Here is an 18813-nt window from a genome sequence, read left to right as displayed (position 1 = left end):
ATATAAAAATCAAAATGGATATTTAATTTTCATTCATTTTTCACTCTTCTTACATTATCCTTTCAAAAATATAGAAGATAAACTATGAACAAGTTCAAATACTGCTTATCCATTCACTTTTCCTGGGATGTGGCAAGTGATAGTATGCATTTTTGTGCCTATTTTTGTATGACACTTGATTTTAAGATCTGATTAAGTTTCTCAGTGCTACTCACTCAAGCAAATTTTCCTGATTTTCATTCCCTTGTACTCATCCGTGCCATACTGGCGCTGCAACTATCCTAAATTTCATTCATCTGTGCTCTTGAATAGTTATATCCCTCTTTTTAAGTAAGATGTCAGTATGTAAGAAGGTTGAAGAGGTGTCACCCACCAGCTTGGCTTTTGGCATTCACATCAACAAGAGTCAATCCATTCAGCACCGGTCGGTAATTTAAAGCTTTAAGTTGTTTTGCCAAATTGAAGGTTACTATCCAATTCACTTAAATAAAAATTCGTCCCTCAGTTGACTGAGAACGAAAGTTCCAAAGCAATTCCAAATCTTTCCTACTCATAAGCATTGTCATAGTAATCCTGTGCAAGTGCTTTTGTTTTAATTTGCTTCAGGCATGCTGAGTGAAGTCCCTGTGTAGGTACAGGAAGGAAACATACTGAATACCGAACAGTGCAAACATGTGAACTTGATTTAGGGTAACCACAAGAAAACCCACAATTTGCTAGACAAACATTTTGGCCCTATTCCTCCTTCAGGGAAGACACCGTGAGTCAAAACATTTATCTACAGGATTTAATTTCTTTAGTCTGATTTACAGTGAGAATTTCTAAATGATGGATTTACTTTCCTTGTAAGCTCCCACGAATCCACTGCCAATTTTTAACACATTAAATCCTCAACTGTATTAAGACTACTCATTTTAAAGACATGCACAAATGATGAGGTTTTCATGCTAAAATATAATAAAATACTTATAAAAAGACTTTGATGTTTTCTGAATAATATAGCAAATTAAAAGAGAAAACTGCATAGTGGAAGAAAGATTTTCAGCAGCACATTATTCACTAGCCATCACTGTGTGGTCTGGCACTTTCCACGGTGGTAGACACAAACACCTGCCGTATTAACAGGAGTGCCAAGCTGATTATAGATGTTCATTGTGCATAGCTCTAGCCAATAAATGTCCTGGACTGGCTTCTGTCCCAGACAAGGTCAAGGCACTCAACCATTAAACACCTTTAACATGTTCCGATATTTAACCCTCTACCAGAAAAGGAAAGGATGAAGAAAAGAGACTTTGAATTTTTACGCATCTTTAGATTCTGAACTTATTGTCAATAAAATAACCTGATTTAGATTAAAAGAGCACCTAAAGCATTGCACTCTTGCCCTTCCTTAAATGCATAGGTAAAAATACTCAAGCTACTACAAGGCATATTTGAGATTATTATACATATTTTAGCTTTATGGACTAAATTATTATAAACATAATAATAATAATTTAGAGATCAGTCCAATTTTAAAGTAAAGAGCCTGAAGAAAAGGCGGCTCCGGGGAGATCTGGTTGCAGCTTACCAGTATCTGAAGGGGCCTACAGGAAAGCTGGAGAGGGGCTGTTTATCAGGGAGTGTAGTGACAGGACAAGGGGGAATGGGTTTAAGCTGAAGGAGGGTCGATTTAGATTAGATATTAGAAAGAAATTCTTCCCTGTGAGGGTGGGGAGGCACTGGCACAGGTTGCCCAGAGAGGTTGTGGATCCCCCATCCCTGGAAGTGTTTAAGACCAGGTTGGATAAGGCTTTGGACAACGTGGTCTGGTGGAGGGTGTCCCTGCCCGCAGCAGGGGGGTTGGAACTAGATGATCTCTGAGGTCCCTTCCAACCCAAACCATTCTATGATTCTATGATTCTATGAAAAGGAAGGGGATTACCACATAATGCATTTTAAGTGTATGCACTAAGACATCACGAGCATACATTACTGGCAAGGAGCAACAAGCTCAAGACCAGACATTTGAGATTCAGAGAATGTGTCTCTGCTATGCAGTAACCAAGCCTGAAGGTAACCATGTTGGGATAACAGTCTCCACAGTATATAGGGCTAGCATACATTTAATGGGTTAAAATTCTGGCAGATATACTCAGACAGACCATTGACACCAATTTGGTAAGCAGTTCACAGGCAGAAAGTAACGGGAAGGAATGAAGGCTGCATTCATGGCAACAGTAGCAATTGCTTTTGCAGAGCCATAAAGACCCAGATATATAGACCCCACTAGCAAATAATAGCATTGCATTTTCAGTGCAGTGCACGCAGAAGCTGGTAGAAGTCATGCTTGTGAGGGCATTAGACGAGACAGTAAGAGAGTCCAATACACTGACCCACGTGGAAATATGGAGGTTCTGCGTGCACTCAGACCAGTACCCGTGGCTAACCTCAGCTCCTGAAGGTGACATGGTCCCTTCAGCTCCAAAATGGTGACAATCACACTCCCGCTGCTCCTCTGCTCATCAGCAGCCTCTGCTTTCCCTGTAGTTGACCCCACCTCTGCAGGGGACTGAGAGGACTCTTCTTGCCTTTGCTCTTACTATGGCCTAGGGACAATCATTCGCCAACACCACCAGGTATTGCACGCTTATTAAGATCCTTTTCAACAGATATGAATCACTAATTTTTGATGCAGTGTTGGAAGACTAATGAACTAAACTATGAACTGCGTAAGCTAGGAACATGAAAGAAAAATTGCAATCTAATTTTGTAAGCATATAAAAATGAGGCATATAAATGGTATGGAGATTGTAAGCATGGAGGATATTTTTCTATGAATATATGAAGGTAAAAACAGCAAAAAACTAGAACTGACAGTAACATTTGTACTTCTGACAAAGGGATATTCTCTATTGAATGTCAGGATTCTAGTAAGTATCCCTTAGGAAATATAAAATGAAATTAAGGTATATTTTTGTGACCTTAAGTATAAAATTATTACAAATGAGACAGTTGCCAGTGGCTGCAAGTATTATAGAAGGTAACAATATATTAGGCCTCTTAAGACATGTCAGAGTTGTGCATTGCATTGTGGTAATCCAGATAACTAAGCTGGCTTTAAATAAGTGGGTATGTCTCCATGGAGTACCTATCGGGATATTAGCTTGGGTCCCAGAGCAATCTAACTGTGTCAGCGTGGTGCTACCTCTGGGCTAATTAGTCCTGGCACAGTGCTGCGTTGATGTGATTTTGAAGCTATCTCAGCTGGAGTTAGTTCAGCTATCTCTGCACAGCACTACCTCACAGACTGTTAATACAACCTTAATGTCTGAAAAAACATCTGTTAAAGCAATCACACTCCTCACTTGACTAACATGAACGTGCCTGGGATCAGCTCGTGCTGTGTTATCTTGCTAGGGCAAGACAGAAACAGGTGGTAGCAGAAACACCCTCACACACACACGTGCGCATGTCCCAGGAAAAAATAATGCAATCATATCAGCTGAGTTGTGCTGCCTGTATTGATTGATAGCAGTGTCTGGAAATAGGGATACAGCAGAAACACAGGGTGGCTCCCATAGTGTCACTGTTCTTATATTACCAGTGAAGTGGCTTTAAGGTAAATACACCAGAAACATCAGTGCCGCAGTGCTTTCAGGTAACCATTATTTTTCATTGCAACCCAGCTACTGGGGATGATTTATGAACTTTAATAAGGCCATTACCAATCTGTACATGCAATTTGGACTTTGATGTTACATCTCTGTTCTGAGTGGAACATCTACAGAACTGCTTTTACTGTTCTTGTCCTGTTCAGTAACGCGTAAAGGTGTCTCCATATTTTATATCATGTCAATTATTTTCACATTCACCAGAGTTATATTAGTCCTTGCCCATAGCACTCTCCCACCCCAATTCTACTCATTGTTTAATGAACTCTAATTCCTTAGTAAACTATAACATCTTGACATTTGCAGGCTTCCAAAGACCTCTAATAAAACCAAATTCAGTTTAGAAATAAGTTTGATGTATCTTAATACCATCATAAAATGACTACAGACTATAACTTCGGTAATATTAGTTATTGCCTTTTTCTGTTTGCAGGGTCACCATTTTACTGCAGTAAGAATAAATTCATCAGACAGATGTGGTTCCCTCCCTCCTGTTTGGCCCACTTGCAGGACACCATTGCATTCTCCTCGCCCAAGCAGTCAGCCCTTAGCCTTGTTGGGGGCTGCTCCCAACAGCGGGCCATCAGAGGGACAGCCAGCATTCCTCCACGTATAAGTTAGGCTTAGGTCATTCCCTCATGTTCCTAGCTTCAATAAACTCAGGTACCTTAGCACCAAAAGGCTTTCAGAAAAAAAACACCAGTCTCCTTTACAGACTGATGCTTCATTCTCATCAAAAAACCCTCCCAAGGATCTTTTTTGAGGACAGGATTATACACACTTCATCATTTCTAACAGTGATAATATTCAGCATGTTGTGTTCTTTACAGCCAAAAATACTCTTCCCTGTTCCCTATAAAAGAAGCAGGATTTTTGTAAATCTTTATCTTTAAAAACTACTCATTCTGCTATTTCTTTCCCTGTGCTACCAGATAATCTCCCTATCAGCTTCCTCATTATAGCACTTCACTAATTCTCTTCTAACCTTTATTGCAGATTTATTTGCAGTCACAGTCTGATTCAACTGAACTTGCCAAGTGGGAGGAAGTGAGTCAACTACTGAGTGTATGTTGGAACTTAGGAAGGATTCTCTGTCAGTGAGAAAGAATAATGTCTGGAATAATACAGTTTATCATTTTCTTAACTCTATTTAATTTTTTTCAAAACTGAATACAGCCCAGGTTATTTATACCCATACAACATTTTGTAGAATGAGAACTTCAATAAAGGCTCCAAATGCTCCTTTAAGGTCAGAGCAACATCATATTAACAAACAAGAAAATAAACCAAATATTTACTTTACCTTTTTAGGATCCGACACATTGTTAATATAAATAGTGTAGACCCCACTTTTGTTATAACCAGATTGGTATACATCTGCACAGTCTCTGAAAGGCTTTTCTTCCTCCTTTTTTGCATTCTTTAGTAAAACTGCAAAACAAAAAACCATGATAATATATGTTACAACAGCAATCTTAAGCATTTCTGTATCAAGGAAGTCCACTTTTGCGCATTGTATTCCATTTAAACATACAGAGTAATAACTGTGCTATGGTCCTTACACAGTTAGTGCATTTGGTAAATTCTATTAAAGAATTAGTATGAAACTTTCAGACAGATGGCAGAGTAGGCACCAGCAGAAGTAAGTCATGATGCAAATATCTAAACAGAGCATTCTGTCTACCAAGAGGTGAACACAGCGCATTCCTTCTGAGTGCAAAGGTCTGTGCACCTGCAGGTGTTGACCCTGACTCAAGCTGTATCTGCGAAGTTGCCCAAGAATGCCCCAGAGATGGCACATGGAGGTGGACAAGCTTCTTCAGTGATGTGATCTGAGACAGATGCTCACCTAAGACAGCAATGCAGAACCCCGGAAGGAAACAGCTTGTGCCCTTTCTCCATGAGGTACTGCATTTTGAGCAGTCTAGAGGCTTGGGGCAAGGGAGCTGTTTGCTGAAGTTTATATTTGTGGCAGAGAATTATTTCATTATTTTCATATCTACATACATAAAAGTTGCTAGATACAATTTGTGGAAAAAACCAAAACCAAAAATCAGTGCTATTGAAGTCAGTTGTTTAAAGTCATGATTTATTGGATTTATTTTTGGCTCAGAATGGGAAAACAATTAATATTATAACATCAGTGCAGATCTTGATCCTGTATATTGCCGACAGACCACATATATGAGCCTGGGTTGAGAAACTGGGAGGACGAGATGTTTGAGGATCCCAGTCTTAAACAACCAGGAGATTCCCTGTAGAAGGGAGAGTGTTCCTTCAGTTTCACAAACAAAAGTAGGGTGACCCCACACAATACTGAAGGATATGACTTCATTCCAACAACACATTAAGCACATCAGTATTCCCATGGAAATCCATCAGTCTACTCAGATTCTTAAAGTTAAACATGTCCTTAAGTGCTGTGCAGGGCCTGGGCCAGCACTTCATTAATCCCTACAATAAGGAAACAATATTTAAGTCCTCCAGACACACTCATCGTCTGGTGACAGCCACATCTTTTTCATTTTTGCCTTGAAAATATGAGTTATAGGTACAAAAGGGACTATGCCTTATTCATTCTCAATGAAGTGGCCTGTACTGCAAATCTGGTGCTTAATGATAATGGTGTGCAAAAAAGCAATGGGTTTGCACAGCGTGTGGGACTATCCAGGCCAAAAGATGGCATGCAATAATGCCAAGGCTTTGCAGCTTGATATACTATCTCCCTTTTGAACACTTCAAAGCAGAATTTTAGGATGGCAAACTCCTGCCGGATCAATTGGTGTTAATACCATTTCACAGATGGGGAAATTGAGGAAGAGAAAGGTTAAATGTTTTACCTCAGCAGTTTTGTGAAAATAGAAAAACAGTGAGAAATCCAATCCTGAACTGTAAGACTATCCTGGTCTCTAGATAGGCATTTTATACACTCATATTCTTCTTTTCCCTTTACGTGTTTTATTTTGTCCTTTTAATTTTTCATTTTAACAAACACACACCCCTTATTTCTCCCTTTCCATATATTTGCTGCATGTTTATTATTTTTATACAACACCATCAATAAAAAGAAAACCTGATTCATACACTTGCATATGAACTTCAAGTGGAAAACTTGGACGTATTTGGAAAAGGTAGTACTGGCAATGCAGTAGATGACATATATCCCTGTGAGATGGCAGGTAACAAGATTCTCAGCAAGGCGTGCATCAACAGTGCACACTCAAAGGTGCCATTTTTTAGATAAGATGTACAACTGAGGCCTTCACGATTTCTGTTAATTAAAGATTTCATGGTACTTTCCTGCAAGCAGATGGTGTTAGCATCAGTGGCCAAAGTCCAACTTGAATAATTACTTGGGGCTGGAGCCAAAGCCTAGAGGAGTTGAAGCAAAGCCTCTCATTGATTTCAGGGGGCTTTAGATTAGATCCATTCTTCCTGACCTGAATTTCTCTAATACTGCTGTTTCAACTGCAGACATAAGTCTCTCTTGTCTAAAAAATGTATTTAGTTGTGCAGAAGCAGAGTGTTCATTTCCTTGAGTATTAAAGTACTTATATTTTAATATCTGCATGTAGAGAGATTGTCTATTTAACTGTTCTACAGATGTTGAAAACCAATTGGAAATAACTACTTAAGAGTCAATCAAGAAAATTTGAATTTGGTTCCTTTTAACTGAAAGTTAGACAAAAAAATCACGAGTAACTCCTAAAGGTATTATCTAAATTTTAAACAAGGTGAGATTTTAATTTCTGAGTAATTAGTATAAGATTTGAAAATAATTTTCTAAGGAGATGGATCTCTAGGAAGCATACTTAAAAATAAATTTTTTCCTCATGCTTAAAGACTATAAAAACCACAATAAAACTGCTTGTCAGAGATGAAGGTGACAAGGGCAGATAGATGCCATAGATATGTCCAGTTCCTTCTTCCTTCCTCTCAGTATCAGACAGCTGAAATACCTGAGATCACAGACAGAAGATGTGTTTTCCTATACACTAAGCAACCCAATACCCTTCTTATGCAGCAGTGGGTTTTATTCAGTGAACCACTGTAGCCAGGAGAAGATAGCTTTCCTTGGGTGCCTCTCATCCCTCTCTCAGGAGTTGGTGCTCCCCTTGGAAGGAAAGCTCAGCTCCTTTTGAAGGAGCTGAACTATTACAGATTGCAGCACAGTATATTAAGCATGACCAGCAGTAGGTTCAGTTCTTCTTGATACATCAGACTGTCATTTGCAAGAACAGCCCAAAGTTATCAGAAAATTCATACTCAGGAATGTTACTGGTAATTTTCTTTTAGGGTAAAATATGTTTTTTCTAAGGTTTGCTGTTGTTTTTCTAACTTAATATTCCATACAATTTCCAAACCACTTTTACCTACCATAGCTTCAGACTGTTTTTTCTATAACATTACATAGACCTTGAATCCTTTAGACATCAAGTGAAGTTCCTGAATGATGCATTGGCTCACATATGGTAGATGCGTAAATAATTTTTTTAAAAAGTAATAAGGCTCAAAGAAAGTTAGTTCTAAACCAAAATATATAGCCATTACATTTCCTTATTCAGCTTCAAGATCTTAATTGACTTTACACAGATTTCTAATGTTAGTTTAGCTATTTTCAAATACAATGCTTATTCCAAAACTTTATGTACCTGAAGAAAAAGAGAAGTCTATGTCAAGCTAATATTATCATTTTTTAAACCTGAATACTTAGCCAAAATTTGGACCCCTGGAGGAGGTCTTTTTGATTGGCTTTTCTGGATGAATAAACTGGTGATGAAGTCATGCTCCTTTGAAGCAATGATGCCTATGTGGAAAATCCTGCTTTCCTGAACAAGAGAATTAACAAGAGAAATAAGTTCTTCCTTCATTGCACTTCCAAAAGTCTTTTAGTTAATTTTTAGCTCAAGAACTTTCTCACTGGGCTATGCTACTTCTGTTTCCCTACTAGATGAATTACTTCTTTCAGTTATCAATCTTTCAGCTGTTAATTTTCCCTGATGCCCTGGATGAACTTTTGTGTCCAGGCAATACAGCAGGTACCATCCATAACTGCCCAGAGCTCTATCAGATGGCTGCTCCCATGTAGAGGCAACAGCCCTGGCAGCGTCACTGCTCCATGGCCTTGTGGAGGAACAGGAACCCAAATCAATGAGGTTTCTGCTAACCTAGAAGCTGTGAACTGCCAGGGCTGAGCAGCTGTTCTGCTGCTCCTACTAGCAGGGTATGAACCTTCACCAGAAAGCTGGGATCGGCACCTGAGGTTGTAGCCTCTTCAGTCCTCTTAGAAAGGGTTACTGGAGCCTGCAAGTGAGAGAGCTCAGACATGTAAGGCCTCTTCCCAAAACAATAGCCAGGGAAATCCCTTACCTAACTGTTAGTTGTGTGTGTCTCTCTGTAGGGTGAGATTATTTTTCTGCTATCAGTCATGAAAATAAGTCAATAGTAAATGAGTTTACTAGTTCCTAACAGCTATTACAAATGAAGGTTGCCTGCTTTTCTGCTTGGGTCTAAAGAAATAGAATAAATAAATAAATAGCTTCTAAAATATTTAGTAATCTAAAGTTCTCCTCTAGGAATATGAAATTTAAAACATACATTATCTATCTTTTTTCCCAGCTGTATGAAAACTATCTAATCTCATCTCTACTAGAAAAAATATTTAAAAAATAATATACTTTTTTTTTTTAACCTGAGATTTCTGATTGTTTTTGAGAAAATGAAGTGGTTATTTCGTTGCTTTTCAAGTCCCTGTCAGATATTTGGTGAATGAATAGTGCAGTTTGTCTGTAAGCAATAAAGAATGTTGAACTGCAGTTCATTATGTTGACTGAATCAATAAAATCACATTAATATTTACTAAAATATTTAAGATCTGAACTGCCATATTTCTGAATTCAGTTAAGACTGAGTTAATCACTAGAGTCTTATGTCCTTTCCTGATACTGCCAGCAAATGAAAGGCAGCTGTTAGGTTTTTTGTATGATAGTGGCAGATATGCAGAGATTTCTGTAGTGTCTTAGTGAATTATTATATTTTCATTATTTTAATGTTTTATTTATATGAATCTAATTTTCTTACAGGATTTAATAATCACTATACATACCAAAAGACACTTAAAAAAATTCTTCATGCTTTTGAAGCCAGGAAGAAAAAGTGTCTCTCCATATCTTATTGGCAAATATAATTGACCTAAATTTTATCCCCTCTATCAAAAGCATCTGAGGTGAAAATTTTTGTCCCCACATGAACAGCTTCTAAAAAATCAAAAAGAAGAAGGTTGTAAATTGACAGTTTTTACCTACAGCTGTAGCATTCCAGGACAGGGTCATTCAAGGACTACCAAACGGCAGTTTCTGTCTAGATCCAGACTGCATATAAATTTTGCCTTGGTCTTGTCATGGTGCCAGACACGTGATGGGGAATCCTACATTTCTATAAGAGACCCTGTATCTCTGACTTCTTTCCCAGCCATTTCGGTGCAGCTGCTGTGCACCACCACAGTTCCAGTTATGATGGCAAATAGCACCTGGCTTGCAAAGAATCAAATCAGGAACAGTTTACTAATGTTATCAAAAGGATGTCAGTCAAATATCCCCAGTGAGGAGTCCTGGAACATGGCCCACACATGTATACGTGTTCCCAGACTTAGCAGCAGGAACCACAAACAGATCTGACATAGAAAGGGTGAAGATTATTTTTGTTTTGAGGAGGAAAAATATGCAAAGAGTTACAGCCACTCAGTTTTTGCTGACTTACAGCCAGAGGTATAGTCTGCTGTTTCAGTGGTCTAGTCTTGCACACACCAACCTACACTTGAGAACAAAGTGAATCTGACAAAAAGAGCTGGCCAAAGGCAAACTGGAAAAAAAAAAGTTCATTTCAGGAATAAAATATTTATGTTCTGGGAACTATTACTCCATAATCAAGTTTATAGATTACAAATTTTCAGATTCTAGTTTATAAAACTTTATTGTCAAAGCTCCCATTAATCCCAAATTAAGTTATGAGAGTGGCTATACCAGGTTACCTTGCAGCTCCAGCCTCTCCAGTGTCCCATCTCCAGCATTTCCAGCATCAGGGGCCCTACAAGTCATTGGGCTTCCTCACCAGACTTGATCTTTTAACCCTCACTGATCTTCTGTTTTCTTCTTTGCTTGCACGCTCATAATTACTTATTTTCTCTTTATTTTCTTTTTCCTTTAGACCTTTCCCTCCCCAGGAGGACTCTAAGGTTTTGCAAGGGCTGGCTAACACCTGGTCCAAAAGAGTCTTCAGTAGGAACAGATGTCCAAAGCAGATGACTGGAGAACTGCATAAGGGCAGGCAAACACATCCAGGAATTTATAACACAGGTTCATCCTCTGCCAGATGTAATATCTTTATATTTAATAGGCTTTGAAAGAATTTTCTTCCATGAATTTCTCCAGTAGCTTTTTTGAAGCCACGTGAATTTTAATCATTCAGAGTGTCCCATACCAAGGAAATCCATACACATACCATGTGAAAAACACTATCCCATTGTTAGCTTATAACCAGTATATTTCAGCTGGTGACCCTTCATTCTTGGCTGAAAGTGTTAGTAATTCTTCATCCATGTTCTACAAGCCACTTACAATTTCTACTGCATTCTCCTTGTATTATCTTTTGCACTGCCTGAAGTATCTCTGAAATACTTAATGAATGCTATTTCACATCTTTGATCATCTGTCTTTGTAGCTTTTTCCATCTTTTTTTGTTTTAGTTTTTTTTTTTTTTTTTGAGTTGTGGCATCCAATATTTTATACAGTATTGGAGCACATAATGAATTATAGTGGTACATTTTTTCTGATTTACTTTCTGTTCCTTTGTAAAAATTTATAAAGTACAATTTTTATTTCAAACATTAATAAGCAAGTAGCACCTCCTGTGTCTTTCATTCAAGATGTCCTTGGGAGCTTACCTTGAACTTACATAGGTAGTTTAGAAGGTGGGAGAAAACAGAACTCCAGAATTCCTTCCTCAGGCACACTCAGCTGCTGAATGCTTATAATGGAAAATGATGGCCTTCATTTAAATGTTCAGAGATTATGGCAGTATAAATAAATATATATATATATGTCTAAAGGAGCACTCAGTCATAACCCAAAACCCAATGCAATGGCAGGGTGTCACTTAAAGGAGCAGTGCTGGTCTTCCCATTTCTGTCAGTTGCAGACTGTCTCCATAGCCACAGAATGAATCAGCTACTAGGAGATCTGTCAGAAAGTGGTTTGATGGGGGTGGGGGGAAGGGGGGAGGCCGGCTTGAGGTTTTTGGTTGTTTTGTTGTTGTTTTGTTTCTTTGTTTGTTATACAAGTTTATTATTCCACTGGAGAAACTCAATGATCTGATTCATCCTGTGACCCTACAATCACTAGACTGGATGGAGAAGTTGAAGGATTTTGTTTCCAAGGAGTAACGACAAAAGCAAAAATAGCCCCTTTGCCATCAACCCCTGGCCCTTCGTGGCTGCACACATACCACTTACTGCATGTGAGAGGCCTGAATGGATGTGGAAACCTCTCTTAAGTACAATCCAGCACAACTACCAGGCCATGCTGAAATACAGTTAGTACGGCGATGACAATTCTACCAGCTTAGGAACTAGTCCAGTCTCAGATTCATTAGGAACACTAAGGTTCATTACATACAAGAACTTCGGATCCATATTTTTAAGGTAGGGAGGAAAGAGAAAAGGTGTAGCCAATTAGATGCCTCGCATTAACATTTACATAAATGTTTTAGCAGCTAACAGAATATTACTTTTCCCTCTCACACACCCTCTAAGAATCAGAAGTAAGAAAGGCAAACAATTGCATAGCAAAGGCACTCAAGCCATCCAACTACTTATTAAATAAATCATTTAAAGCAGAATTTCCCTCCTGTAGTGCTGCAGGAATTGACTCAGTCTTGGAAAACAATGTTAACGTAGTGAGCTTTCACCCTCTCCAGGGCATAATTATTTACTACCTAATAAATTATCAACAGTTATCAAGTTTGTTTCCCAATAAATCCAGCCTTAGTGACTGGTAACAACAATAATACTTCGATTCACTGTGCATTTGAAAGACATCACTTAGGAATACCATAAAGTGGCCCTCATTAGCGAGTTGAAATAGAATGCCTTATGGTCCATTTACAAAGAGATAAAGACACTTAATTATCCAGCTGCAATATAGTTGGTAATGAGTTTCTGCTTGAGACAGCAATTTTGTGAGTAACCAGCCATTCACTGAGAGATGAGAACTAAAGAAGTCTTTCACAAACTGCTACAAGAGAGATTAAGCCACTGGCTTTGTTTAATATTTCTAGAGTCCATATTTCTTTAATTGATTTATATTTTTCCACACAGGCACCCTAATGTGCATTTAGTGTTTCCAGCTGAAGAATGGTATGCATACAAAGAAATTTTTCACTAACAAGCCATTTGGGTGACACCAACAGTGTCATTAGTTATTTTATATATGCTGATATCCCCTGTAACATCTTTGTGTGAGTGAATAATACCATTTTCACAAAGCAGAGTGAAAAGGGATTTGGCACTGACATATACTGTAGGAATGAGGATGGGTAATTGATTTCAATACTAACAATCAAGAATTTAAATGTAAAATCTGTACTTGAAATATTAATTTTTCAGTACTCCTGCTGTGACCATCAACAAGTTAATAGAGATAAAATATGGGAATCCTCAATTCTGTTTTGAAGAGTTTAAGTGTTTTCCCACTGACATAAATTTCAAATACTGCACATTCAGACTTATTTCAGTACTGAATTCTCTATTAAACTACAGCCTGGCTTGAACCTACCTAATACACTTTGTTGCATTTTATTATACAGCATAACTTGGAAATTAAGGTATCCTTGCCTGAGCAGGATATGAAAATACTTTTATTTTTAAATCATGATTATTTGGAATTAATATTATTATTTATTTGTTTTAGAAAACAAGAATATAAAATTAGTCTGTCCCAATGTAGACGCTGATCATATAAATAGCAGCACTAATATCATCACCCTTTAACAGATAATATGGAGAAAAAAGGTACTTGCAGATGCAATTTACCTCATCCTAAGACAAGTCACTTGATAAAAGTGCGTTTGTTGACTCTAAGAGAAGTCCAGACCAGGACTCTGCATCTCCACTACAAAGGTGAGTAAGGTGGGGCTGACTCCCAAAAACTCTTACTTGAGCTTTCAAAGCAACTCTGAAAAATGCATTTCAATACAGAAAGTCTCCAAGGGAAGCAGGGAAATTATGGGACCTGAACAGAAAAGACAAGAAACACAAAGTAAAGTTGGTACTGATGTATATGTTTAGCTGAACATCTACACAACTGTACAAAGACAACGTGGCCTCTGACTGCAGACCTGTAGCGCTTTCCACCTCAGTGGGTCCATGTGCTCAGTTGGATCCAGCTACAGTAAGGGTAAGGGGACTCCTCTTCCATGACACTAAGTGCAAAATTAAGATTCAATATTTCCCCAGCTTTCAAAATATAAATAAAGGCAGATGAAAAGGTGGAATACATCTTTATAATAGCATTGTGAATTGCGGGTGGACATTTTCTGGTAAGAGATCTTCTGATTTCTTTTTAAACTGATTTCTGTTATTGCTTTAGGATGTCTTAAAAAAATGAAACCACTTGCTCATAAAAATCTCTAAAGTAGGAGTAAGTAGAGAGAAACTGAGGAAATGGATGTTTTCTGTGCTCTCGAAGACACATGCTGCCAACCTTAGCTGAAGCTATTCACTTTGACGTCTTTAGGGATTAAAGTAGGACTTCATGACAGAGTAAGATAAGTGTGGAACACCAGATGGCTTCAGTGCATTAAATGAGGTTTTGTTTAAAGCTCTAGTGTGGTCACTCCAACTTTGTCTTTCAATTAATTCTTAATCAATATTAAGAAAAATAACCTTAATACAAAAAATTCAATTCATAGATGAAAAGCATCAAGTTTTGTTGTTACATTGCAGTATGTTATAACAGACTGGTAACAAAAATACAATTTCAGGTATAAGAAAAAAATGTCTGTCACTTTATTCATGCATTCTTTTCTTATAACCATGTTTCAAACACACTCCTGATCCACCTCCACCTCCAGATCCACCTTGAAGCCAAAGCTGGTCAGAAACTTAGGTGCATCTATGAAAAATCTTATTTTGTTTGCTTCTATGCTTCAGAAGAAAAATAATGAAGTGACTGATATGCTATACTCTAGGTTTCTGCCTCACTAGTTATGTCTTATCTTGTTGAAAAAAACCTTAGCAATGTCAAGGGTGAAGTACAAACAGGAGGCAAGTGCTTAAGGAATGAAAAGATATTGTTAGGGAAATGGTACCAGATAAAACGTGCTGTCACCTCAAAATATATCTCAAATGAATACCAATATTATTCTTTCCATGTACAGAAGAAAAGTTACCAAGAACTGTATCGTACAACCTTACTCTTCTACACTGCTGTCTAAAATATATGATTTAAATATTCTCATTACTGTATTCCAATATATGGCTGAATCAATATAATATAGAAAATTTGTCTTGCTGACCACAGTCCAAACATTAAGATTTAAAATTACCTTTCAGAACACCTGAATCTGTTATTCTATCCTGGGACTCCCACTGGGATTTTTTTTTTTTTTTTAAAATACTAGCTTGTATTATGTAAGGTGTCTTTGAAGTCTTTCTAATGAAGTAGGCTAGCATCTCTGCTGGGGTAATGCTGCTTATGTCAATGGAGTTTCTCCTGTGCCCGTAACCTTCGGGTCATTTCTTTGAAGTTCTCATTCTATTCTGACTCTCTTCACTTCAACATAAACTTTAACATCATAACAACTGTGGTCTAAGAAGTGGAATAGACTACTTAAAGTTTAATGTTTTGAAAAAATTAATTGCTATGCCTTTTCAAAGCATGGATTCCATTCAAATAAACTTTTGGACATACTTACTTTTCCTGCATCATTTTCTAAAATATGAAAACTACCCATAACCCAGGAGATTTGTACCTTTTCAGAAATGCCAGACCCACTAACCATGTTATGTACTTCATGAACTCAGTAGGCACTCCTGGGGAGGTAAATTCCTAGCATATATGTGTATTATTTTGAGAATAAAGCTTAGCTTCTTGTCAGCGTTCAAGAGGAAGATAATGCTTCATTTCTCTCTTACTAGGAGGTCACAAAACCAGACATTTATGACAAAACGTTCTCTACTTTTCCATTAGTTCTCTGAAGTATGCATGTTTAGACCAAACATTTTAACAAGGTATGCTTTATACAGTCTGACAGACAACATAACAGGAAAAGGAAAATAAGTTTATGGTTAAATATACTTTCCCATTGAATTTTTACATTCCCTCATCCTGTGGGTAGGAGTACTTGGGCAGCTATCCTAAATTAATGTTAACACAATAGGCACTCCAGATCTATTTTCTTCTATTGTAAATAAAAAAGGACAATGTATTTGAAAATATATGTGACTTTTGACTAGGCATATTTTGTGACGTTTGGCTTGGAACACAATTTCCCACTGGACCAATACAATTTCTGAATTACAGAATTACAGATTGGTAGGGGTTGGAAGGGACCTTTGGAGGTCATCTCATCCAACCTCCCTGCTAAAGCAGGATCACCTAGAACAAGTTGCACAGGACCACGTCCAGAATGGTTTTGAGTATCTCCCGAGAAGGAGACTCCACAGCCTCTCTGGGCAGCCTGTGCCAGTGCCCTGTCACCCTCAAAGTAAAGACCTTTTTCCTCATGTTCAGATGAAACTTCCCGGGTTCCAGTTGGTGCCTGTTGCCCCTTGTCCTGTCACTGGGTACCACTGAAAAGACTCTGGCCCCATCCTCCTGACCATCCACCCTTTAGATATTTATAAGTGTTGATCAGATCCCCTCTCAGCCTCTTCTCGAGGACAAACAGACCCAGCGCTCTCAGCCTTTCCTCATAAGAGAGATGCCCCAGTCCCCTCATCATCTTTGTAGCCCTCTGCTGGACTCTCTCCAGTAGTTGCCTGTCTTTCTTAAACTGGGGAGCCCAGAACTGGACACAGAGCTCCAGATGTGGCCTCACCAGGGCAGAGTAGAAGGAGAGGATAACCTGGCTACACTCTTCTTAATGCACCCCAGGATACCATTGGCCTTCTTGGCCACGAGGGCACACTGCTGGCTCATGGAGACCTTACTGTCCACCAGGACTCCCAGGTCCTTCTCCGCAGAGCTGCTTCCCAGTAGGTCAACCCCTAACCTGTACTGGTGCATGGGCTTATTCCTCCCTAGGTGCAGGACCCTACACTTGCCCTTGTTGAATTTCATTTGATTTCTCTCCACCCAACTCTCTAGGCTGTCCAGGTCTTGCTGAATGGCAGGGCAGCCTTCTGGTGTGTCGGCCACTCCTCCCAGTTTTGCATCATCAGCAAATTTGCTGAGGGTACACTCTGTCCCCTCATCCAGGTCATTGATGAATATGTTGAATTACCTGGTTTGAGCTTGTATACACTACTTTGATGATGATATTATCTACTGCTTAACATAATTTGTAGCATATTCCTTGTATTTTTCTGAGTAGTATTTGTGTGACTCAGCACTACATATCCTTTTCATAAGTAATTTTTCTGATGTGAAAGCTTAGGAAGTCTGTCACTAAACTATTTACTGTGTTACAGTTTTATTGTTTGACAGTTACAGCAGTGTCCCAAAATACTTTATCTATCTGCAGACAAATTATATTGAAAGTAGTATGAGGAATGAACAGTTTAATGAAAAAAAAAAAATCACAAAATCTTTGATGACCTTTGCAATGAATGATGTGAACTCTATCCAGCTTTTATCTTCTACAGGTGAAGGTCTTCTACACTCTTGGAGATAGTCATGCAATATCTCAATGGTGATTAATTAAGCCTTCAGCTCAATCTTTCTATTTCTCTGTCTTTTGTTGGGGAAAAGTAAGTTTCAGGTATTTAAAGATTACTTAATCTTTAAAAAGTTACTTCAAATTTTCACCATACTAAACAATCATTTCAATTGGAAGGCTAGTGTGTGAAAGTGCTGCTTTTTTAGAAATTCTATTTTAGAAATTTATCGTCAGCCGCTGCCAAGAGTGTTGCCCCTGGCTAAAAAATACATAAACAATGTGACAAATCTATTTAGCCACAGACAGAGGCCAAAATGGAGACATGTGAGTCCCCCTAATATCCTGCGTATGTCTGACTCTCTGTAGGCTTTATGAGCTATTAGAGTGTCTATTTTAAGGATTACACGCAACTGAAATCCTAGAATCGCTCACAGTGGGACAGAGGTGGGTGGTATTTTGGAAATCAAGTTCACAAACAATTCCAAGTCTTACAGGTGGCCCCCATCCCAAAACCGGTCCGTACCAAAACTGACACTGAAAGTGGGATCTGGATTTTGTATTTATGGCCATATACACTTTAAAAATTTATCCTTAGTGTGGCTTTTACTTTTTTCCTCTCTTCCTTATTTGCCTTTATATCCTTCAGAAATTCTCCTAAAGTTTGTCTAGCCATGGTAGAAGTACCAAAGCAGATTTCTTAGGGTTCTCATCCAGTACCAGCATCAATGTTAGCTAAGCTTCTCAGACTATAAAACTAAACAAAAGCAGTTTCCGTTCCGCCCTGTATCTCTGCGCTGTTCAGCTACATTATTCACAGGCTCCTACAAGGCAAACATCTGAAAGTTTCCCAACCTATTTAAATTAATCTAAAAATAAATCTTCTGATAAGATTATGTCATTACTGGAGGAAATTTATCTCATGTCTTGTAATAAAAAAACCCCAGCTATTACCATCTTGTTTTCAAATTAAGTTGTTTAGCTGTATTATTATTATTTTAAATAGTTTTAAAATTACTAATTTCAGTTTCACAAATTGGAAAAGCCTGATCACTATGACTTTTGCAAGGAAGAATATAATTGTCCTGTCTGTGACTTATCTTGGGGGAGATTTTTAGGTTTCTTGGTACTGACAATAGCTTTTAAAATGTACACACATACATATAATATAAATATATCCACTTTTTATATCCATTTTTAATGTATGATTGAAAATCCAACACAGGTACTTAAAGCCATTCTCAAAATACCACAGGGTTTAGACATACTTTGCAATATCTCTCAACTC

The 18813-nt window shown here is 38.1% G+C and overlaps 1 protein-coding gene across 2 annotated transcripts in view; it reads right to left on the bottom strand.

The window, feature by feature from the left end:
- Window positions 1-18813, bottom strand: part of ANGPT1 (angiopoietin 1) — a 169211-nt gene that overhangs the window by 57424 nt on the left and 92974 nt on the right. For both annotated transcript variants that reach the window (XM_054818088.1, XM_054818087.1), the window contains exon 5: window positions 4957-5084. In XM_054818088.1, coding sequence (XP_054674063.1) covers window positions 4957-5084 — 128 coding nt within the window. The remainder of the gene's footprint in view (window positions 1-4956; window positions 5085-18813) is intronic.

This window comes from Grus americana, chromosome 2 (assembly GCF_028858705.1).
Source record: "Grus americana isolate bGruAme1 chromosome 2, bGruAme1.mat, whole genome shotgun sequence".
Lineage (NCBI taxonomy): Eukaryota > Metazoa > Chordata > Aves > Gruiformes > Gruidae > Grus > Grus americana.
Note: the sequence above shows the minus strand (reverse complement) of the source record. Positions and strands in the feature narration are given on the sequence as shown.